General features: G+C 42.6%; 4 protein-coding genes and 1 long non-coding RNA gene across 7 annotated transcripts; 3 read left to right on the top strand and 2 right to left on the bottom strand.

The window, feature by feature from the left end:
* The first annotated feature begins 1,937 nt into the window (after positions 1-1,937).
* Positions 1,938-3,547, top strand: LOC117145448 (protein ovarian tumor locus). The gene is made up of 2 exons (XM_033311116.1): positions 1,938-2,022; positions 2,075-3,547. The coding sequence occupies exons 1-2, from the start codon at positions 1,980-1,982 to the stop codon at positions 3,535-3,537; spliced, it is 1,506 nt and encodes a 501-aa protein (XP_033167007.1). The 5' UTR covers positions 1,938-1,979; the 3' UTR covers positions 3,538-3,547.
* A 100-nt stretch (positions 3,548-3,647) lies between these two features.
* Positions 3,648-5,093, bottom strand: LOC117150814 (early boundary activity protein 3). The gene has a single exon (XM_033317875.1). It carries the CDS (start codon positions 4,948-4,950, stop codon positions 3,811-3,813), a length of 1,140 nt encoding a protein of 379 aa, XP_033173766.1. The 5' UTR covers positions 4,951-5,093; the 3' UTR covers positions 3,648-3,810.
* Positions 5,094-5,414: 321 nt separating this feature from the next.
* On the bottom strand, positions 5,415-9,668 carry LOC117150234. Its single transcript, XM_033317030.1, has 3 exons — positions 9,543-9,668; positions 9,411-9,487; positions 5,415-7,925 (listed from the first exon to the last, which is right to left on the bottom strand). The coding sequence occupies exons 1-3, from the start codon at positions 9,650-9,652 to the stop codon at positions 5,443-5,445; spliced, it is 2,670 nt and encodes an 889-aa protein (XP_033172921.1). The 5' UTR covers positions 9,653-9,668; the 3' UTR covers positions 5,415-5,442.
* LOC117150235 (early boundary activity protein 1) lies at positions 8,033-9,414 on the top strand. Its single transcript, XM_033317031.1, has 2 exons — positions 8,033-8,066; positions 8,125-9,414. Exons 1-2 carry the CDS (start codon positions 8,064-8,066, stop codon positions 9,211-9,213), a joined length of 1,092 nt encoding a protein of 363 aa, XP_033172922.1. The 5' UTR covers positions 8,033-8,063; the 3' UTR covers positions 9,214-9,414.
* Positions 9,669-9,978: 310 nt separating the features above from the next.
* LOC117150236 lies at positions 9,979-12,088 on the top strand. 3 transcript variants are annotated; one of them, XR_004460756.1, is made up of 4 exons: positions 9,979-10,623; positions 10,689-11,048; positions 11,107-11,680; positions 11,742-12,088. It is a non-coding gene; the product is annotated as an uncharacterized LOC117150236 (long non-coding RNA). The 3 variants fall into 3 exon arrangements; XR_004460754.1 differs by having other exon boundaries at positions 9,979-11,048; XR_004460755.1 differs by having other exon boundaries at positions 9,979-11,048; positions 11,729-12,088.
* The last annotated feature ends 11,868 nt before the right edge of the window (positions 12,089-23,956 follow it).

Below are 23,956 nucleotides of genomic sequence, written 5' to 3'. Positions count from 1 at the left end.
AAAACAAAGCATTAGCAGAAGGCTCAAAGGCTGTCACAGGCAAATTATTTTCGCCACTGGAGTGCATCATTAAAAGGGGATCAATTCACGCAAGAGCGCATAACAATGCAGCCAACGAAATCTTTCTGTTTCAGCCAAAGTCAAAGTTAGCCTTGGATTTCGGCCATAAGTCCCAATTAATTGCCTGCAATTCGGTAACTTAAGGCCATCCCATTCCCAAGGAGCTTTGCATTTATATGGCGGAGATGTTTGTCCTTATGTACTAACTCACAAGTATACAGCACAGTACTGCTGGATTTGAAAATGTAAATGCGATGCAGGCGACAAAAATACGCTCCACTGCGCTCCCTCTTGATTTTAGTTTTGGGGCTCCAATTTTATTTCATTTTATTTTATTTTGTTTTTTTTTCTCGCTTCGGAACACTAATGAGCATTTAAGCTTGCGGCTTGGCATGAATTTTATTTTTTATTTTCTACAACAGCTACTGCTGTTGCATTTGCATAAATTGTATTTCCCAAATCGTACGAAGTTGAAAAAATAAAGTTGTTCTCTTAATTTAATTGATTTGCATTTTTAGTGGATTTCAACAAGTTCAACAAAAAGGATACAATATTCAGCCAAATTCATTTCGCACAAACAAATCCCCCAGTGTTTTCCTTTTGATTTTCAGATTAGTTTTTCATTGATTTATGGGCCATGTTTTATACAACTAGAAGTGCACACTTTAATCGCGCCAAATGTTTGGGCTCCCTTCGCTTTCCCAATTTTCGCTTTTGTTTTTCTCTCCCACTGTTTGTTTGTATCTCATTCTGGGCCATTTAATGCGTATACGCAGTGTGTGCTGGCATTTCTTGTTGGCCCCAAACGGAAGCGCTAAACCAAACATAAAAACAAACAGCACTCCTAATCGTGTGTATAAATGTTTATGCTCGTGTGTTGGCATAGTTTTATGTCTCAATTGAAGCGCTCTGCCCGGCCAAATAAAAATAATCAGCAAGTCAATATCCCGATGGGGAGCGGAAGAAACCCCTAAATCTTTGTCTATTTCCGTACACTTCATTATCGAGACAGTCTTACTCTCACTTCTCCAGAAATTTGCGATGATGATGAAGTGGCTCGGTTGGCGGAATTAATCCCATGAATGATCCATGATTGCCAAGTAATGGAAAAGCGCTTAGTTAATTGTGGGGCATCGCACATGGTGTTCGTTTCGTTAGAAATTGATGGCGACACGTGCTGAAATCGAATTATACGAACATAAATCACTCGATTATTTCTGTCTATCAATTAATTACCAACCTGCTGATGTGTCAAATGCTTTTGAATTTATTGAATGCCATTGCTGCATTTTTGAGCCGTTTGCCTCCAAATGTTTATGTAGTTATTTATGTGCTCTATTATTTTCTTCATGTTTTATAGCTCCACTCGAAAGCGTAATAAATCAATGCTGAGATATGTGCCACATTTTAAAGTTTATGCGATTTAAAATATATATATGTTCAGAAACGAAATTTCAAATTTAAATGGAAAGGGCGCCAAGCTATGAACTTTTGGCTAATATGTTTCTCACGTGCTTGCCTTCAACGGTTTTGCCACTTAGCTACAATTTTGACCAAGTGATGAAGGTCATTTTGTTTCCAGGATAATAGCGCTTTCACACAGGAGTTTAAAGAGAAAAGGTTTATGCTTATAACTGAAAATGTGTAACGGTAATACAAAAATCGATGTGCACAATAATAGAATAGCACGAGTTTTAAATGTTTCCCATTGACTTTTAGAACAACTGTAGACTTCACTTTCAAGTTTTCGTGTTCATTTCCAGCGTTCCACTTTTAACGCTTATAATGGAAGTGCCGAATTCGACCATATGGCAACGACGCAGAAACCGCGTGGATCTTCTTGATCTTTTTCCTATTGGTTACGACTTGACTTAACTTTTATTTAAGTACCCAGTAGTAAAATTTTTTAAGCAACAATAATGTCCGATGTATTGCCGCGTTTAATTTCCATTGGAAGTAGAAGTAGGTCACTGACTTTCATCTTACACAATTATATAACCAAGTCTTCCCACAGAGGCAACAGATCCCATGGATCGGTACCTGGAGCGACGTCAACTCTTCCGAAAGCATATGCAAGTGGATGCCTCGAGTCTGTTTCGAGTGGTCGCAGAGCAGGTGTACGACACCCAGATGCTTCATTACGAAGTGAGGATGGAGTGCGTTCGCTATATGTTCGCGAAATGGAAGACTTACCGGCGACTTGTGAGTGGAGACTTCGACGAGTACCTGTGGCAGCTGGGCAAGACCAAGACAGCGGGCACCATACTGGAACTGGGTGCCCTATGCCACCTGTACCGCCGGAATGTCATCATCTACGAACCCTTCGATATGGGCCGGATGATCACATACAGCAAGGACTATAAGGAGATCCTACGTATCTTTATGAACGGCCTGGGGCATTTTGAATCCGTGCTGACTATGCAGGACGTCGATGTGGCCGCCGTTTCCCAGTCCGTGTCCTTCAAGATGCTTTACAAGCACGTGTTCCGCCTGCCGGATGTTAATCTCGCTGTGGAATGGATGCTGTATCCAGATACCTTCAGAATGGGCATTAGCTATGAGTTCGACTCGCACGGCCGTGCCATCCGTTTGCTGTGCCGCAACGGACGGAGCTTCGAGCTGGATCGCCCCGAGAACACCATTTGCTTGCTTGAAAACTTCCAGAAATGCCCGTTTCATAGCCGCAGGCTACCAATGGGCGGACAGTTTGACAACTTGTCCTGCATGTGGATCCTTCTGGAGCAGGGCAAGAAGCCCTTCCCCTATTCGGTAGCTAAGTCAATGCATCCCTATATGTATCGCAACGTTGAGCTGACTAGCGCGATTGAAGCCTGTCGTGAAGCGTATCAATTTGGTATTTACATGGGTGACTACAACTTCAAGGTGGGAGCCAAGTGCCAGGTGGAGTTGGATACCAATAGACGCGATCGGCTTAGCGTTTGTTACATCCAATCGATCGATAAGAAGAACTCCGTTTGTCAAGTGTTTGTCGAGGAGCAGGGAAAACTGGTTGACGTGCCCTACGATAATCTACATCCACTGCCACCGGATGAATTCAAGGCCTGGGATTTTGCTCAAAAGCGGCTTTCCATGAGCCGAATGGAGAGGCAGTTTTCTCAGATGGGAATCACATCGCGTCCACATTCACGTCAGTCAGATCCACGTCAAAACTTCAGATCGGTAGATGTTCAGTCGGTACCAGTCGGTGTTGATCACCTTCAACAAGGATTCGTCCCAGACCCGATGCCTAGAATGGCTCCCCCAATGCCACCACCACCTTTTTTCGGGCCTTCTGGATGGATGGAACCCACCCAGCCGTTGATGCCTAACTATTTGATGATTCGTCAGACAACATTCGTTCAACAAACACAAGTCGGTCCGCTGTCGATCATGATGCAGTTTTTAATGGTTGAACACAACACGTTTGAGTTTGGTTATGGCCCCCACCCGCCTGCCCCACAGTTCAACTCATTTTAATATATTTTTTTTCCTGTTTTTACAAATATGTCAATTTAAATCTTTATATTTAACATGTTTAACATGTCGAAAATCAGAATAAAACGTGTTTATACCAATAGAAATATTAATACGTTTATCATTTGCAGATCTTTATATATTTATTCAGATTTCCTTAATATATAGTTTACAATTGGTATTTAATTCTAGCCTAATAATATTTACCATTTAAGTTTTTAACTTTCAACGAAACTTAGTTGACTATATATAAAGTAAATGTGATGTGTTTGCCAACTAATGAAGTTCGTCTCCGGATGTGACCTCCACTACCGATCGCACCTCTCCGGACAAACGACTCTGCAGATTCTTGTTGATATTGTCCACCATGTCGAAGGCATCTATGATCATTTGGGCCTCGCCCTGCGCCTTCTCACTCATCTGTTCCAGACTTTTTCGCAACTCCTTGTGCTCTCCAGTAGTGTCCCGCTGCTCCGCCTTCTGGTACAAGCTGGTTCGCGAGAAGAGGGCGGTGGACGTCATGTGATCGGGGTGCTTCTCCAGTTCGTCGGGCAGTGGAAAGTCAATATCAAATGGGAATCGTCGCAACTCCTCGTACTTCGCGTTCAGGACCTCTTTGTCCTGGCCATAGCTGATGACCACCGCCTGGAGGACGATGTCGCTACCAGGAAGTTGCATGTAGGCAATCACGTCCTTAAAGAGATTCTCTTTCCTCCACACGGTTTGTCTGTACTGCACCACCTGGTATACCACCATCTCCGGTTCGGGACTGTATTGCACCAGCATCCAAGTGTCATCATTCATGGCCTCTGGTTCAGCTTCCAAATTATCATCGAAGGCGAGATCAAAGCTGCGCGCTTTCAGGTGCAGTAGTATCTTTTCCATATAATCACGGCTTTCGTAGGCATATAGGATATGGGCAATGCAGCCGGGAGCCAAGCTCACCAGAGGATTACCCTTCAGCTCGGGATTGGTGCTCAGCAACATCACATCGTTTGGAGAAACAAGTTTCTGGATGAGGCGCTCGCCCGCCTTTTCATTCTCAGTGTACTGGACCAACAGTTGCTGGCCTCCGGCATCTTCCCTCTCCTCCTTGCTCATGGACAGCAATGCTGCATCCACCAGGCGCCTCTCATCCGCTGCCAGTATGAGTTTCGCCTCCAGCACCATTCCATTGACGCGAAATTCAACGAATCGGGTCATGTACTTGTCCGATACATCTGACTCCAGGAGTTCCATCGAATGGAGAACGCAGAGTCGGCGCCGGCCATTTGGCTTCCCATCCTTCATTAAGCCGTCATCGACTTCGGCCAGGAACCAGGATAACCGAGTCGCTGCCAAGGGTCCATTGGCGCTCACAACGGCTCCACTGTTCGCGGAGTCATCCAATCCACTGTCGTTGCTGATGTTGCTCATGATGGCGGATGTGTTTTAAATATGTTCGGAAAAGATTTGATTGATATGATTGGCTTGGCTTTGGTTCTTTTCTACGCGTCTTGCTTGAATGTCTTGATAGGTAAAGAGTTCTTGGCAAACTGATGAACTCTTCTTCGCTGCAAGCTATTTTATAGATGTAATAGGGTATAGTTAAATTGTTCTACCTGCCGTAATCTCCGTAATTTTATCTAGGCTTTCATAATGTCTAACATCTGTCAGTGCGAAGGGATCAAAACTTGGTCCGGCCCATACTGGGATTGTTCTAATTGTGTATTACCTGCGAAGGACGCTGATTGAGCGGATTTTCCCAATGTGCAGCTGCTTAGTGGCAATAAAAGCGAATTGCAACTTTGCGACATTTCTACACTACCTAGGAAAATATTTTAATAAAATAAGACAATATATTTTAATTAAAAAATTCTAGAAAAATTTTATTACAAAGTCTTATGGGAAATTTAAATGGTAACAAAGCTAAGGTGCATTATTGCTATCGAATTCATATGATGAATCCTCTTCATCATCTTGAACGTCATTACACTGGCCAGAAATTATGCGTAGGAATAAACTGGATGTCTTGACCACATCGCTCAAATCCGCTCCTTGGCCAGTGAGTTCTAGATTTCCGGCATGACGGAGCAATGAACTGGAGAAATCAAATGATGGGTCCATTTTTAGGGCGTTGGTCACGGAGAAGAAGTGGTCCGCTTGACCAGCGGGCAGACCCAGCACACGAGTGCAAAATTCGATGACTCTTTGCTTGTCGGCACTTCCAGCTGGTGCAATCTCACCGCCGCACTGTCGACGGCAAAGTTCGTCCAGACTGGAGCCCAGTGGACAGTCCCTGGGATCGTACTGCCTGTTTTTGTCCAGCTCACAGAACGTGTGAATGTCCTCGAATAATCCTATCGCGATAGCTTGGTTGATGGCCCCTCGACTTCCCAGAATGCAGCCTAGATCCTTTCCGGTAGCCATCTCACGCACCTTGATGTGGTAGACATTTTCCTCTTGACGCCGTATGGTCAGGACCACTTCATCGAAGGGCCTCGGCCCAATCAGCCGAAATACTTCATCCATCAAGGAATCCAGAATGGGCAGACTGTCATCGCCACAGTATTGACATCCACGTGGCGGCGACTTATCCATCCTCTGGGTGTTCCTAAAAATTGCACTTGGCTTAGATTTTCCTTCTAGTTGACAGAAACCGCTACGTCCGTTCGCATCCAACTCCATATCCGACATCTTAAGTTCCGATTGCATTGCAGTGGATTTAACATTTTGAGGAGCTTTCGAACAATTGAAGCTCACCTTTTTGGGTCTGTCCTCCTCCAGGCTGTTGGATCTCTTAAACATTTTTACGAATTCCGCCAGTAAGCGATCGAATGAGGAGGACTCTGATTGGGCCTTCCGCGCCTGATTATTTTCACACGACTTGGATTTTGTGAAATGACTTATAAGCTGCTCAATCAAGGATTTGTATACTTCTTTCTCCTCAGTTTTATTGGATTGTCTGGAACTTTTCGACTCCAAGCAAGATGTGGAGGAAACCTTTCTTGCACCTAGTGAATCGTCTTTGGGTTCTTTAACAAATTTAACAAATTCATCCAGTAAGTTTTCAACCCTTTGTTCAGTATCATTTTGTTTCGTGGGATCTGCGGATGTTGGCCTTCCGAGATGTTTAGATTCTGAAATATTTCTAGACTTGTCGCAAATTGTTTCTTCGCTTTTTGTTTTAGCAAAAACTCGATTAAATTGTTCCAGCAAATTTTCGGTATCTTTCAAGTACTGTGTAGCAGTTGGGAGTTGGGCATCTTTCAGAGATACTTCATGTTCATTCGCCTTAGAACACCTCCGATTATTTGCATTGCTTTCCCTACTGCATTGTAGACCAGTTGATTTTTCCGAGTTTATTGGGGTATCCCTGGTGCGTTGAGAATTATTTGATTTCTGTTCGTCTTCAGCAGTTTCAGGCTTCAAAAATATTTGAAGAAATTCTTTGGATAGCGTTTTGCACTCGCAACTAGCTGTATCTTTTTTTTGTGTAGCCTGGTCAAATTTTTCAGGTTTTCTTGGCAATTTGCGTTCCTCGGAACGAGCTGTATATATTTTCTGGGATGCCTGGTTAAAAACTTCCGGTTTTATTGGCAATTTGCGTTCCTCGTTTATATCGTTTATCTGGGATGCCTGGTCAGATGTTTCTAGTTTTTTTGGCAATTCGCAAGCTTGCGGTTGACCTTGAAATATGATCCTACAATCAGAGGGTTTGCATTCCTGGTCCTTCCACGATTTCACAGAGCCCTGTAGATCCCTTAGAGAAAGCTCCTGTCTCTTCATTATGGTTTCCAATTTCTGTACTCTATCGAGGATTTTTGAACACGTCGATGAATTTGAAGGCTTATCGTCGGAACTATTTGATTGTGTCCCGAAATGGTTTTTATATTGGGTTTCTTTATCTTCTTTTCTAGTAGTGCCTGATACGTTCTCCATTCTACTTTGATGGAAAAAATCGGGAGATATAAGAGTGTCGCCTTTAACTACGATTAGTGGGCGCTTAAAGAAACATTTGCGCAACGATTTTCTAGGTTTTTCTTCTTCATGCACAGTCTTCGAATATTTTTTCGACGGAAATCTGAAAGTCTTTGGTTCTTTATATTCCGTTTGTGTTTGTATGCTGTTAAGGTTTTCGGTCGATACTGGAATCGATTGTGTTTCTGCATCCTGCATATTAAGCATAGATTGCGTGGATGCATCTTGGCCGAAATTGAAATCCTCATTGGGATCCGTCTGGAAGCCGGTTTGAGTGCCCATGTCCTCAGTGGAAGCGATGGTTTGGGTTGATTCCGAGACGATGGCAGCGGGTTCCGAGCGTTCCGAAATGGAACGACAGCTGCAAGTTGCTCCCGCAGGTAGGCGAGTCACAGTCGACCTGGTGGGCAGCGAATCGGCCATGGAAGCATCTACAAAATTACAAAGGGTAATAAAAGGATTAATAAGTATTTGGAAGAAACTACCTGTAAGGGTTTTCGCGTTGGTGGTATATAAGGCGTTGACTTATTAGCAGTAATTCAGTTTGCAAGTGGACAACAAGCAGCACAATGGTGAGTTAAATAGAAGCAAATGCCAAGTATTTTAAAATAAAAAATCGTTTCCTCGTAGATTAACCGCCGCCAGCGTTTGGAATTCGCCCTGACCCTATTGCCCTATGATCCCGAAACGGTTCAGTTGTCAGAGACGCAGAAAAAAGTGGAGGCGATCATCGCCCGCCTGCGAACGGATGACTCCCTTACGGAGGAGGAGAGCGATGACTGCAAGGTGCGGCGCATTCAAGAAGCAAATGAATTTGCCGATTCCGCCATGCGCCACATCGAAATGTCCGATAGTGGCAAGCTGAGCACTCTGGAAACTCTCACACTTGCTGCTGAGAGACTGCTAAGGACACAGCGTCCGCCGGATCAGGATTTCGATGACATGGTGCAGGATATGGAGGACTCGCAGCTGATGAGGAACACCATCCAAGCGGTAAATGAGGCGCGTTTGAAGCTTCTCCAGCAATGGGAGCGCAGTAAGCGCAAGGCTCTCGATCTCCTCACCATCGAAATTGAAAAGGTCCAGGAAATGGATCAGGAGCAAGAGCACAAACAGGCCCATGAGCCGGACCAGGATCAGGAGCAGAGTTCGGAGCCTTTTGATGTGTTTCGCGATGGAGCCGATGATCACAACACCTCGACGCCGAAAACAAACGACGAAGATCTTTGTTTGGACGATGACGATGAGGACTATGTGCCAGGCGGAGAAGAGACAATAGGAAACAAGAGGAAGCGTATCAAGAAACCGGTGACGTCCACTCCGAATGCCAAACGGCGGTGTCCCGGTTTTGAGTTCGACCTGGACGGCGAATCGCCGATGGTGATGATCGGTCCCAATGGCACCGAAGTTTCCCGCATTAGCCTAAGTGCCATCAACTGGGATATGACCGGACCCTCGATCACGAGGAAGCTGCTCTGCGAGATCTTCGATCGGGATACACTGGCCCATCATACGCTCTCCGGAAAACCATCGCCGGCATTTAGGGACTGTGCCCGCCCCAGCAAACAGCAGCTGGATCCGCTCAAGGTGGCCGATCTAGTCTATCTGATGACCAACAGCCTCGACATGACTCCGCGGGAAGTGCGCACCGCCATCACCACAAAATGTGCGGATGAAAACAAGATGCTACGCTCGCGAATGCAGCGCAAATCGAAGTAGGAAACTTTCCATGGAGATTCCCTAGGAAAGACCTCCTCATTCATTTTTTAAATCATTGAACATAATTCATTGTGGAATCCCCGATAGTGCGTCCATTTACCCTTTAAACCTCTAATTCTGATTCTACAGTATACTAAGTCCCGGCACAGCCGATAACAGCCAGTGCACCAATTGAATAAAGAAACCGACTTTCTTACCCAACTCTCCCGTGGAATTGAAATTGATGCGGGTCATGGAGTAATCGCTTTTCGTCTCCCTTGGGGAACTGTCGCATCTGAAAGTACACGTTCTGGAATTGCAGAAACTACTGGAGAACGTTTTATTTTTACCTTTCTAATAACATTATGAGGAAATCATATTGGTGTCTGTGTCTAATTCGCTCTGCTGTCAAGCTCGCTTCGCCGATTTCTTTGTTCGTGGCACTCATTGGACAGTACATATAACAAATAATTTGGACTATGCTAAAGAAAACGTTTCTGATTGTCTAAACTTTACATAATTTGTTTCACATTTCTATTTTTCATGTGGCAACATTGTTAGGGAAATGCTATCTTACACACAGCATCGCATTTCGATAACGTTGCTTTCACACTTGTGACATTTCCTAGTTTCACTCAGTTTGGGCACAGACATTAGAATTACAAACATGCATAGCTTAAAGTTAATATTTAGGAAATAAATAAAAATATGCGACCTCTATAATGCAAAATTGATTTCTTGAGGCACGTCGTGCCTAACCTAAGAATCGATTTCTAATAGACATCGTTTTCCCCAGATATATCGATTGTTTTCCTCTAGGGAAACTAACCAAACATGTGACAACTCTTTCCTATTCTATTATTTCGGCTCTGTTACAAAAATAAATAAAAAATATTGCTTAAAATACACGAAAATACTCCCATCTCAGTGAAGATTGAGCCAACCAACTGCGCAATGGATTCCCTTCTGGTTGAAGACGAGCATACGATTGAGGAACTGATTAAGGAGAGGGACGCACTGCTGCAGCAGCTTCAACAAGAGGTGTCCAAGAACGAGGCCCTGCGTCAACAAGTTCTGGAACAAGATATTTCTATGGATGTCGTCGTTGGTTGCCGCCTACAGGAGCAGGAGGTCAGAAACAATAATGTCATCTCTGAGCTTAAACGGCAAATAGATTTTGCCAACGAAGCAATGGACAAGATTCGGGAGAGTAATAACTGCTCCATCTGCTTTTCACCTTGGGAGGCGGAGGGATCCCACCGTATCGTTTCTCTAAAGTGCGGCCATCTCTTCGGGGACAGTTGTATCCGCATTTACTTGGGTCACAGAATGGATTGCCCTATTTGCAAAAGCATGGCGGAGCTTCAGGATCTGCGATACCTCTATGGCATCTCCGTCCTTCACGCAGTCTCATCGAAAAATCTCGCAACTGTGAGAGGGCAAGAATAGTTCATTTATTACCTGTTCTTATAATTTGGTGTACTCCATGTTTTTAGAGCACTTGGTCATTAACAACGGCAAGAAATCTTCAAAGTATTTGAAAAAAGAACTTTTTGTTTATAAGCAATTTTAAGTTAGTTACTATTTTATATGCGAAGACCACGATCAGCAGGTTGGGCTTGGTTCGGTTTGCCCCCTCCAGACACAGTGTGTTATTTATTTTGCCCATCGAGTAGTCAATACAGCATGGAAGTTCACAATATTCAAGGACCATTTTTCACACATGCACCCAAGACGCTGAAATGGATGAGTAATTCTCACAGCCCGAGGCATTTGTGTTGGAAAATAAATGGAATAATCAATTTTCGGTTGTCGCTCTGGCCATCAGTGTGTCAATGTTTTCACCATTTCTTTACGTATGTATAGTATGTAAATATTTGATTTTCCTCTGATATTCCACATCTTCATATGCAGATGACGGCTGATTTAAATACATATATATTTGTAAGTTATACCACTCTTGGACCACAAACAGCAGGCAAGCGGCTGGGAAATTGTATAAAAATGTGCTTCCCAAACAATTCATCGCAACGAAGGACGGGAATTGGAATAGGCGACCCAAAACTATAATAAATAAACTCTCTACCAATTCCTTGGAGCGTTCATCAAAGCAAAATTGATATCAATCATACGGACACAACCGCCCACACAATGGTATCTGCGTCTGTGTGATGGCAAATTGAAACATTGTATAAAAACTGGCCAGCCCGCAAACCACCCACTCGGCAAATTGGCCTTAAAAATAAAACACCATCAACACGAGGCCGACGAAAAAAAACGTATCAAATTTAAAGGAATTGCCAAGTTATTTTTAGCCGAAGCCCGATCTCCCGCAAAGGAAGAAAATAAGTGCTGGATTTTCCTTTGCGGCTTCAACTTTAAAGCCAAAGGAACAAAACAATGGCTGGAAAAAGAAAACAAAGACGCCGCGGCCATGCGTGACATTGCTGGAAATGTATGCGGCGGAAAATGAAGTCATTACTCCAAGGTAAGTCGTCGTCGAAGTGTGCACCTCAGCCCTAGCCAAAAATCAAAGTCACACTCCACAGATACCGGAACCTTGGCTCCGCCGTTTACCCTTTTCGGTAAACCCTAGTTTTTCCCGACCATTCCGCATTCCCCAACGTGTCAACGGCAGTCGTGCGACTCCATCTCCGTGCCACAGCCACGCATCGCATCCCTTGAATGTCCTGCTCCTCTGACGATGACTACACCCAACCACTGTGTCGCACAATAAAAGAAGCAATAAGGATCACAAGTAACGACGGCCGACGAGTTTAAGTACAGACTTGAATACCCTGCCTGTTGGCTTAAAAATTGTTATTGTTAGTTTTGGTTGTAATATCGCCAAGTGCATATTACCAGTTATTTAAAGTTCGTTTCATAAATTGTATTTTTAGAGAAGCTGGCCGGAGGTCTTTTTAATGGGTTAAGAAGTAACAGAGTAGAGTGTGGGAAAGGTCACACGATTAACCTCCCCCTGGACGACCAACTGCCTTCGATTTCGCTCACCCAGCCGAGCTGACAGTGACATTTACACTTCAGCTGCTGCTTTGCTTAAATTTCTTGCAGATGATGAATGAGTATACGCAACGTTGACGCCTGTTGTGCTCGGTTAAGTCAAAGTTTTTCAGCATTTAGCTCATTAAGCATACAATAGTTATTGTCGCCATTGGCTTGTCAAAACAGTGTGAGCTAGTGATTAAGGGAAAAACTCGCTGATGGTACTCAAGTCTGTTTATAAACTGTGGCAACAATTACTTTGAACTTTAACCAGACCAGATTCAATTTGAGAGCAGCTAAAGATTGCCTTTTCCTCAATTAGCCGGTTCTTTATTTTCAAGAGAGGCCGCCAAATGAAAATTTTAATAATGCAAATGCTTTGTTGTAGCCACGCTGCTCTTGTGGCTTGTTGCATGCACCTAGTAATTGCAGCATGTGCACTGGGATAAAGTGATCCGAAACTCCCAAACAGATCGAAATATTTGCACTAACAGTTATAGAATTCCTATATTTTTAATTCTTACAAAAATGTACTTCTCTTAAAATCAGTTCATACCATCGACTATGTGGACGTTTTTTTTGCAGTGCAGCTCCTGTTCCTCCGCCCTTGGCAATGTGCCATCATCGGCTTGTCGCTTTCAGTTATTTTAGCGTCGACGGTGCCTGCTCCTTTACACAACAATGCCCCCAAAAACCGACCGACAACGAGCGCCGAGTTAATTGAATTGTGTTTACTCTATGGGACCGTCGGTTGGGCTCCGTGTTATTTTGGGACTCCCCTTTTTTTGCCGTGTAGCCACAGAGGAAAGTCATTCCAGGCGACTTGCATGCCAGCGAGTCAACTTTTCCATTTGAATCCATCGCTGGGTGGCAGTTTTGTTAAATGTTAGGCGAAATGCTCATAGTATGTGCTTAAGCTGCATTCTGGTAAGTAAGAAAAATGCCAACAAAGTATAAATCGATTTGTTAATTCCAAAAGGCTCATTAAAAAGTTTGTGTAGTTTCGGCTAAAGCAAGAGAGATGGTCCATTCAGTTTAACAATTTATATAAAAATATAGAAAAGTAACCAGCTACATTAAATGAATTAAAAATTTACAAAATTGCTCGGCATGAACCATGGAAAAGTGTGCCAAAGTTTTGAGTAGATTTTCTGAATAATAAATTCGCCAATGCGAGGAGCGCACAAAGCGCAAAGTTAGCCAGGTAATCGTAAAGATAATTAGCGTAATTAGTGGGCTGGTAAGCTGCTATCCTCCAAAATCTGATCAGCTGCCGCAACAAAAGACTAATCCTCATTGGATTGGGGCAAATGCCCTGTATTGCCAAACAAAGCTGGTTTCAATTACGGAATTTTATGATGCGAATGTAACGCTTTCGTAGTTCGCTAATGCGTCAAGTGGCCGCAGGACATTTCCTCGCCAGGACAAAGTAATTTTGAGCTCGTGCGAAATGCCAAAGTTTCGCCAAGTGCGTATTGCGCCGATAAAAAGTTTCGATTATAATAGAAATTTTGTGGATGTTGGCCAAACGGGAAATGAGAAATGGTTGGTTTCGGGCCATGCTACATTTAATTTCAAAAGCCAAGGGGGATTGTTGCGAAATTATTGTTTAACAGCACAAAGATGCTGGTATGAAACAAAAGTTTTGCTATACATATTTAGACCCAATCGGAGGCAATATGCGGGCGGACTACATTGATACTAATAATAATATATTAAGATTATACAAAGGATAAGCTACTCTCTGTTAACTAACATCACTCATACGCACAACAGAGCCACGTTAACATCACTCACGGCCCATCAGATTTTCCACTGATGCCGATGCCTAAAATGAAAGACAACATTTCAGTCTATGGGACAAACCAGCGCTTTATATCGTCACTGCATTGTTTGAAAACAAAGTTCATTTGCTGCTTGGCTTTGTCTGCAAATGGAACGTGTTCATTAAGTTAACTACGCTTTTACTCACAGCAAGGAACAATAAAAAAATAGTTGGGAATACTTTGTGGACCTTTGATTTATGGCAATACAATTGCTTTGAGCCACCGACAGGCGAATGTCGACAATTTGCTCGCTGCTGTAAACTAAAGCTCGATGGCAATTGGAGATGGGTTTTTCCAGGGAGCTCTGTAGTTTCGCCTCCACATGGAAACCCATTAACGACAGCGCTACTCAACATAATGACAAAACTTCTACACGTGCAGCGGACCAAGTTTGGGCAATCATTTTAATTTTTACGATCTTCTGATGGCGGCACAAAAATAAAACCAAATCGCAGTCTCTTTAAAATGGGTCAAACAATGGACATTTTGTTTTGATTTAAGCTATCACGTAAAAGTTAGTTATCTACGATATTAATGCTTTTAAATATAAGACACAGTTTTCAAACAACTTCCAAATAATTGTTTTTAGTACACTTGATTAGCTGCAAACAGTCATAAGCCAAAGAAAATGATAATTTCTTTCTGTGTAATATTTTGGATGCTCCTTCCATTGCAGATCCTTTTGTCTTCTTCCTTTTTCCGCTGATTGTCCTTGAGTGTGTGTGTGTAAATAACATTTAGAGACTTACTTTTAATGCCGCCCTGACAGGTTTATTGCTGTGTGTGTGTGCAAGTGCGTTCAATAGCTTGGGACACCGCATGATTATGCGAAAATTACGCATACGCCGCATGTGCCACGTGCGATTGCTCACATTTGAAGTGCTAAAACCACCTCTGGTAGCTGTGGGAAATGCTGCCAAAATTAAGCGCGACTTTATCAATATTTTTGTAACATGTTTTCATGCATTATTAATGCATTTAATTTGTCTGAAAAGGCATCGTTTTCGAAGTCGAGCGACTAACGAGCACGGTGGACGAAATTAGTTTGATTCTAAGAATAATTGCAAATTGTAAACTACTAAAAAGTGTTTTTAGCACAGCTGCCAAACTTGTGGTGTTTTGATTAACTTTTTAAGATAGTCATTGTTTTTTATCAGGATATTTGATATTATAGAAGACAGACAGAACATGAACATTTTTTTATTGACCCACTGTCACTTTCAAATAAAAATGTTTACGAGGTATCCGAAACAAGATGTCCTATGAGGTATACGCAGTCATAAAAAACACATCAGAAACCAATTTTTATGAATACTTGGGTAAATGAAAATCAATAAAACACGCACAATTCGTGTAGGTTTTCAAATATTAAACTGGCACATGCAAGACATCTTGCTCAAATCATCTGAAAGTGCTGGCCGAAGGGAAAAACGAGTCGGAAGCGGCATTTAAACACTTTCCGTACCCAAAAGCAGGCGATGTTAAATGAAGCGCAAAATGGGCGCAACAATGGCTCCAAATGTGTCTCCGGATTGTTTGGCAATGTAATCAATAAGAGGCGACCTGACATATTTGAATATCGATGGAAGACAAAATGCCCAAAGGCCCAGGGGGCGTACACATACTGAGAGGGCTATAACGAGGCAAAACGACAACATTTGAGCCTGATGGAATGCACTGATATGTGAAATGATTTGACGTTTGATTTGTAAATGAAATTAAACGGGCGGTGAAAACGAGGAAGCAAACAGTGATAAATGAATGTATTAAAATTATGCTTGTTCAAGTGATTGATTTTATTCGAAAAATTCGATTTAAATGTAATCTATTCCATTGACCTTTGAAAATCTATTTTCTAAATTAGCTAAGCATGAACAATTAAAGCCCACATTATTTACATTCCATTATAGTTTGTTTCTTATCGCAGCCAACATCCCAACTAGTTTTTTTTCCAATAAATAGCGTTATATTCGTATCTCCTTTCTGATCTTGTCGCTTGTCGAGGCAACACAAATTGATTGATTTCCTCCTAAATGTTCGTAAATATATTTGCATTTCTCCAGGTCACGACTCAGTGGGCCCTTTCTCTGCCAGCTTTGCCGAGTGTCGACTGCAAAGCAAACTTTGCACTTCAAGTTCAACTTGATCAATATCGAGCTGAATGAACTTTTTGTCTGGGTCGAAATAAATGCCAAGTCGTGACCGTAAAAATCAAAGAAAATTTACCAGGTCTTGGGGGGCAAACGTGTTTACACTGAGTAGTATATCACATCGATACAAATCATTGCAGTGCGCTGCATTTGCAATTTCTGCTGCCGATGGCAGCCAAAAATTTATGTGATTTTTATTTGCTCAAGTTTACATTCCCCTTTTTTCCGGCCTTGAACTCGGCAGGATAACTGCATCGGCGTGGCCTGGAGTATTTGTGCAGCAAATGAGGCGTGCAGGCGAACGCAGGAAGCTGCTCGGTTAAACTCCGCCCGGATACTTGACTTTTATGGCACTCGGCTGCAATCACCTGCGCTCCGTGCGCTTCATTAGCCATTAATTTGGGCGGCTGCACACGGAATCGGCTGCTCAACGGGTGGGCGTGGCCCCGATGGCTCTAAATCTTGGCCCTCCCAGCATGCTTGGCTAAGCTTCGACTGCGAAATCGCATCGCATAAGCAGAAATGGCGGGGAGACGTGGCCCAGATGTGCACCAGGAAGTCTCATCGAATCCCGCTTGCCAGGCAAAAACTTCGCAGACATTTGTGTCGAAAACAGATGGCCGCGGGAAAAATTAAAAGAAAAATCTGCAAAATTAAAATATTAATATATTTAAGTTTTTTTTTAAGTTCGAATGAATAAGTGCAATATATATTAAATAAAATGCTTCTATATAGCTAAATAAAGTAAATGGCTTCTAAGATACTTCTTGTATGCGGAAACTTTGCCAGTGTACTCAACTCCTGACAGTCGAAACAACATAATTCAAGGTCTGTGCGACAAAAAGTGGAAACTTATTTGAAACTTATTTCTCCAGCAAGGCGGCAAATAATCTATTAGGTTTAGAATAACAACCATTCAGAGATGGGAAACAGACAAGAATAGCGCAGCAAAAACGTCAAATTGCTGAAAACACAGATCCAAGTGAAGAGCAGCACTAGTAACAAATAACGAGCGGGTGCAGGAGCAATTTGAGGATTTCAGCAGGATGAGGAGGCGACAGCAAGGACGTGTCAGCATCGAAATGGAAAAGAGCCCGGTTGAGAACAAGCAAAACACATCCCACTACAGGCATTTGTGGCGCTCCGACAAGAAATGTAAAAAACTTAAGTAAAAACTGTTCGTTTCGCTCGAACAACACGTCGTATACGCTACGCTCCAGTTGGGCCTGAATCGAAAGCTCCTGGAGAACGAGATTTGCGCGACATGCCAGGAGCAAAATTAGTTTTGTCCTGCGAGAGTGTGGCGCAAAGTTTGGTCAAAATGAAGGGAGCAGACAGACGGCCTCTTGAGCTGACACAGATACGTTTGCTGACCCAACTCGATTCCAATGTGAACTCAATATCCGTGCAAATATACACAAAAATGTCCCAGAAGGGCAAAACATGCAGTTTCTCTGGGTCTTTTTTTGCTCTTTTCCCTGTTGACATTCTGTTGAGATACACGGGAGATGAGATAAAGGAATTTCAGCCATTTATTTAGCCAATAAAAACATTCTGATGTAGTAATTCACAGACCAACATCGCAAAAAATATACAAGCAGTACAGGAATATTTCTGGTAGATTGACTTCGCAAAAAACACTGTGAGTTGAAAGAAAACTAAAGACATATGAAGATAATAAAACAAATTACACATACACAAAGCGAAACTTCAATGTTCTATAAAATTTTATATTCAATGTTATATACATTTCTTATGCCACAAAGGGTATGATTTATATGAGCCGAGTGCAACACAATGTTTGCATGCAAATGGCTAATTAATATTAATCACATAAGCGACCTGTGGCACAAGGATGCGAGAAATTCGCATTATTATACATACGCCCCGTTAGCCGAGCGGTATTAGCTGCCAGCCGCATGCACGGAAGCTTAGGCGAACGTCTCGTTTTCTTGCCTTGAGTTGCTACTTAGTTTAGCATACAATTTTAATTTTAATTGCCAGCATGTGCGTGGCAGCAAGGCCGGCGGGTTGACAGGTCACACGCCGCGTCCTGTCGTCTGCGACCCCCCTCATTAATTAAGCTTTTAATTAAACTTTTCGTCGTATTATGCGAGTGCGTTAAGTTGATTAACCTGGAACCCATCTCCGAGGTGTCAATGTTTAATGCATCAGGGGTTGAGTATCCTCCTCCATCCTCGGCAGCAGGATGTTTTTATATGAATTTTTCAACACCAGGTCATCGACGGCAAGTTGAGCTGGGGCCAAGAATTCTGGGGACCAAGGGAGACTTCTGTATAATCCATGTGCATATCGATCGATTATCCAACGGATTTTATAGCAATCAAGTGAGGTGTCAGCGACTATTTTACTTCTCGGAAATGGATGAAGATAGAGCTCCTTTGTTGGAGATGTCAGGAACAGCCATGAGGGTAAAAACAATAAAGGTGTCTGAGGAAATTGAATTAAGCTCTTATGGGTCAACTAGTAAGCATCAATCGCTCTTTGAACTGTCATTAAAAAAGGAGAGAGAAAGGGTGGGCCTAATTGGTATTTTAAAACGACATTAAACATATTTTACAAGTACTTACTTATGCATAGGATTTTAATTATTAACGTCAATTCGACATAAACCCCCTGCGGCTGCCAAACGCTTTTACATCAAACAATTCTAAGTTGACACATTAATTTTGCCCAGCACTTTGCAGTTATATTTAAATACTACACCCTTGGGTGATTTTTGGTCAGGCTTCAACATTACAAAGCTACTTTACGACTATTAATGGTTAAAATGGCGGCGATGTTGCCCTAATAACTACTGACAGCTCATGAAAATGCCCAAGTTGTAACTTTCGCTCCCTACTCAGCTTAATTTTGGCCACTTTTCAGTCCGCAACTTAATTACCAATGTTCGGGCTGCAGTTAATTCACATGCAACCATAATTTATTCAACTCAATCAACGGAGCGCACACTTTTACCTCATTCGCTCAGAAAATATCGCGCATACGCCGTGTTCGCCTTGTGCAAAAGAAGCCCTCGTTTGGGTTAATTTATGTTGCATTTTTTGGTTCTGTTGCTCGGGGATTTCGAATGGCACAAATGAGTTAAAAAAATACGTGGATCCCTTTAATTGTCCTGATAGACCTATGAATGCGCTTCAAAAGGGATTACAGATGTAGTAAGCTTTGCTTTAACTGCAACAAAATCAAAATTATTAATGCTTTTCACGCTCTGGTTGAGCTTAAAGAACTTGGTTTTTTTACACGAAAAAGCAACTTTATATTCAAACGCTTTTTAGTTGGATTCAGGTTTCCGCATCGAACAAATACCAAGTTAAATCCCCAGTGACAGTACATTTTTTTTTGTGCAAGCACAATACAAATTTTATAGAAAGGTCTTTTTCAATGTCCGAACCATGTAGCAAACTTTGAAAGCGAAATTGAATATAATTTAATGATGAGTCCAACAGATATGTATGTTTTTCGTTCAATGCAACGACAAGCTCCACTTGCATTTGCAATTACCCACTCCCAATGAATGTCGATGGTCATGTAAGCGGATTGTAAAGTGTTGCATTCGCCCGATTCATTTTTCAATTTGGCAGCCGGCTGGCCGCCTTAATTATAGTTTAAAACGATGACAGCTATAATATATGAATTAGTGGCACCAGTTTAACTATGATTAATGTTAAATAAATAAAAGTGCTGGGGGAATTGATTAAAATTAAATCCCGCTGCATAATGCAGTCACAGGATCGCATAATTCAATGGCAGTCACAATTTATGCAATCCCGCTTAAACGCCACTTGATAACATTTGCATTGCAAACCACTGTGGCTCAGGGGCGCGACGAGGGGGCGTGGTCGAGCCCGCAAATGCAAAAATGCAGCGGAAACGCAAGCAAAGCCTCCAGTGCTCTGTTGGCCCGTAGCGCGTTTATCTTTAGCTCAAACATTTCACCCCTTTCCGTGCGCCTGAATCTTTCGGGGTTTCCTCAGCTCTTTTTTATCGCTTTTTTCAACCATTTTTTTCCAACTGTGGCTTCATTCTTTGTTGACTAAGTCCTGAAGTTTGGGTTTAAAGTTGATGTCGCTTCGGCTTAATTGGCACGCCTGCTCGGAAGGATTGTGCATATATAGTATGCAGGCTTTTGGCGTTTTATGTGATGAGACACTGTCGGCGGTATTGAATCATAAAAGTGTTGCAAATGACACGGCAAATTAACAGCAGCTGTCGCATCCGTAGCACTCTCTATAAAAGACCCATACTCAACTATAGCGTTCTCCCTTGCAATTTATGGCAAGGGAATGAAAAGGACGCTTCCATCTGCGCCTGGTTAGCATATTGCCAAGTTTCTTGGCTTTTTTGTTTTATGAGCGACCCAGAGTTTGGAAAACCATCAACTGCAGTAATGTTTATTCCAGGCACCCAGCCCTTTTGCTCGCTGGTGCGTAAGTGCTGCTGGCCGTAAAAAATGAAATGTTATATCTCGCAGAATGTACAAGTGTTTGCGCATCCATGAGGATGCTCTGCGCTAAACAAAGTAACACGCTGCTTGACACTCGCCCTCGGATATATCGAAGCCAACAGCCGGGGAGTATCCTAAACGCAGCTGCGTCTGCACTAAAATAGTTCAAAATTGTGTCCTCACTGAGGCGCTGGCTTATGGATATCTACAGTAGCCGGAGATGGAAGGATCCTTGCGAATCCCGATGATAGATGTGGCCAAGTTCGAATGTTGCAGCATATCAGATGCACAGAATTTCGTGTGACAAAATACAGGATTTATTCAAGAATTTAGTATTCATGTTTTTGTTAAATTAAAAAAAAAAGAGTAGCTCATTAAAAAGAAGTTATGTCTACATGAATCCATATAGATTGTGAATGCGTCTAATTAGCGGATTTAAATGGAGTTGGTAGTTCTTCAACTTCAACATTCTTTTGAGTTTTCATACTGCCTGCTAAGTTTTCAAAGTTGTGTTTTGGCGATAACAAGTTAGTTTGAGTGGGAAATGCTTCTGGTTTCAACCTCAAGCGCCTCGAAATGACCCAACGAACACTCCGTGGACTAAGAGCTTTGGCACGTTTTTGCGGTAGGTACCAATCCTATTCCGAAAATGAAAGTCGGACGACTGTAGGTGGTTGGTTGGATTGGCTGTGATGCTGGGCGAGGGGCAGCTCGCTCGTGTGGGTTGTATTTAAATGATTTCATTAGGGGAGCGCGTGCCGGGGTTTCCCGGGAGTATCATCGCATGTAACGCATTACCTTGACTCATTTATCACCGCATTTAACAGCCCGAGCCCCCAACTGGGCCAGGAAACCCCAAGCAAACCCCAATCTGGTGTGTAATCGAGCGCCGAGCCGAAATCGCTTTGTGTGACTTACATACGTAAATAAGGAGGACTCGGGCTCAAGTCCTGCCTCCAGGATTCATTCGCCTATTGTGCATGCGCCAGCGAAATTTGTTAATTTCATTTGCCCAGTTTGCACAGGATTCGTTTTCTTTCCGTGTTTTTTTTCCTGGCCAGGGTAGCCCTTTCTTTGTTTGCCCCTTTGCTGGCCTGGGTCCTTGCCTTTTTTGCCCTTTTATTTGCTGTGTGTGGGCAGTGCTCACTTGTAATTATGTTTGTCCTTTAATTGTGCTCATTATGCGTGTGCTGATTAGGCTATGCCCCAAGTGGCTCAATTAATGTGCATGCCACTATGCAAAAAGAAATCTAGGTCTCACGGTAGTGCACTCAGCAAAATGGGTAGCAGCTGTATGTTTGTAGGGGTACTTGTAGTACTTGGGCAATGCCAAAATATTAGTAATTTGTAGGGTCTATTTTAAGCGCTTGTACCAATCCTTCAATTCCTTCAAATCTTGTTTGCCCGGAAAATTATTGTTTGCGACTAAACAATACCTCGTCTGCTATTCACTTTGCCAGCGGGGAAATACATTGGGCAAACAGAATAAGACATGGCGAAACCCTTTTGACACACAAAAGTGGCAAAATAATTGGAAATATCCTCAATGGAAATATTTGCCCGACATGAGCTGTCCAAAATGTGAAAAGCAAATGGACAAATTCAACTCAATTATTAACTGAGCACAGAAAAGGTGAATTGGGGTCAGGGGTCATTATATTTTACTTTGCCACAGTTAACAATTGCTCTGTGAAAAGGGTTAGTCAGGTCCACTTCCTTTGTCACTGATAATCGTATTGTTCGAAATAATAGAAGCAATATTTTATGAAGGTCATAAGGAATTTAATCAGATTTTATTAGATCTGCACATTCTGTTTATTCAAAACCTCCGCAGCATGTTAATTTGAATATTTCCTCAAACATGTAAGGTGTTTATCCTTTAATCTACCATTTTCCTTCAACTGAAGCCAAATAGGCGGGCAATAAAAAATCTGTGGGCTGTTAATCAAATATTCAAAGTACAACAATCAGCCAGAAGGAGTTTGAATAATGAGGTTATCGGCCTTCCGCCATTTCGGCATTGAACATCATTTCGGCAGACAAAGGCCGACTGCCGGCAGTTAACTTGTATATAGCAGTATGTATTTTGCCAAATTGCTGGCAAATATGTGTACAACATAAATAAGTTCTGCTCCGGCTTTTGGCCAGTCCAGCAAAAGCCAGTTCAAGTGCGCCGGCAAATGTATGCAGCAATAAAAATTTGGCTCGATTGTAATGAGCATTTTTATGCGAGTGGCCGGCCATCTCGGGGTCGAAGTTGAGGCCGGCCAACGGGGCGTATGAATAAACGAAACAGGCATTTAGCATGCCAATGACGTCGGACCTTTGGTCTAGCGTGGGTCTTAATATTTTGTTCTGAGTTTCAGAAGTTTCCCTGGCAGCGGGATAAGGCGATAAGCTGGTCGAAAGAATTCATTTTTTTTACCTCCGCATTTAAAACTCATTCTGGGAAACTTTTCAACGCAGGCCGCAAGTAAAAAGAGGATCAAAAGTCCCACTCAATCGGCTTAATTTGTCACCGCCGACCAGGAATATTTCACAAAATATTAAAAACAAAATGAGACGAGGAGAAAAAAATCAAACGATGGCTTTCTGGCGTCTGCCAATAATGATTAAGTATTTTTAATTGCAACGCCAACGCAGGTCCTAGGATTATGTCAGCTCATTAGCGTCACTTCTCATGGCAGATTGTCTGACATTTTAGTGCCACTGGCACCGGCATGATTAGCTGGCCCGGCACATGGGTTTTTCGAGGCACTGGAGATGGTTGGGCATGCAAATTAGCATGTGACTGGCTGCCATTCACGCGTTTTTAAGCACCGCCTAAGTCGCACCACTCCAGGCCAAAAAAAAGGGAAAAATTGAAAGAGGGCAGGGAGACGAGTCAGCTGTCATGTCGCATTTGGCTGATGCCCGTTCCCATTTGACTGCTGGCACCACCAGCCATGAATGCGCTTTCCCAGCCAACCCTGCATCCCGACCGAAGCCAGACCGACGTCCATGGAAGGGCGACAGGTCACAAGCCCTTTGGACAAGCGCATGGGCGATATTTGGATACTCTTTATATAGCCCTGATTTGTTGGTAGTTCCTGCGATATGTTTCGGTGACAATCTCCCTTTGTTTTGCTAAATATAAACCATTTTATTATTATTTTATAAAATATATATGTACGTATGAAATTTAAACCAACTTTACATGCTCACTTAAATGTTAGAGGAAGGGCATCGAAAGAGGTAACGGATTTGTACCTGGTATTACCCCTATTTACTTTGCATTTACCTCAATGGCTTTCCCTTTTGGTCTGGTTTTTTCCCTT

Source organism: Drosophila mauritiana, chromosome 2L, assembly GCF_004382145.1.
Source record: "Drosophila mauritiana strain mau12 chromosome 2L, ASM438214v1, whole genome shotgun sequence".
Classification (NCBI taxonomy): Eukaryota; Metazoa; Arthropoda; class Insecta; order Diptera; family Drosophilidae; genus Drosophila; species Drosophila mauritiana.
Note: the sequence above shows the minus strand (reverse complement) of the source record. Positions and strands in the feature narration are given on the sequence as shown.

Excerpts from the sequence above, each read along its gene's own strand:
- LOC117150234 (XM_033317030.1), bottom strand. The coding sequence starts at position 9,652 with ATGTACTGTCCAATGAGTGCCACGAACAAAGAAATCGGCGAAGCGAGC. Across the intron at positions 9,488-9,542 it reads CTCATAATGTTATTAGAAAG|ATGCGACAGTTCCCCAAGGG; the intron begins GTAAAAATAAAA and ends GTGTACTTTCAG. Across the intron at positions 7,926-9,410 it reads CAATTCCACGGGAGAGTTGG|ATGCTTCCATGGCCGATTCG; the intron begins GTAAGAAAGTCG and ends GTAATTTTGTAG.
- LOC117145448 (XM_033311116.1), top strand. The coding sequence starts at position 1,980 with ATGTCCGATGTATTGCCGCGTTTAATTTCCATTGGAAGTAGAA. Across the intron at positions 2,023-2,074 it reads AATTTCCATTGGAAGTAGAA|AGGCAACAGATCCCATGGAT; the intron begins GTAGGTCACTGA and ends GTCTTCCCACAG.
- LOC117150814 (XM_033317875.1), bottom strand. The coding sequence starts at position 4,950 with ATGAGCAACATCAGCAACGACAGTGGATTGGATGACTCCGCGAACAGT.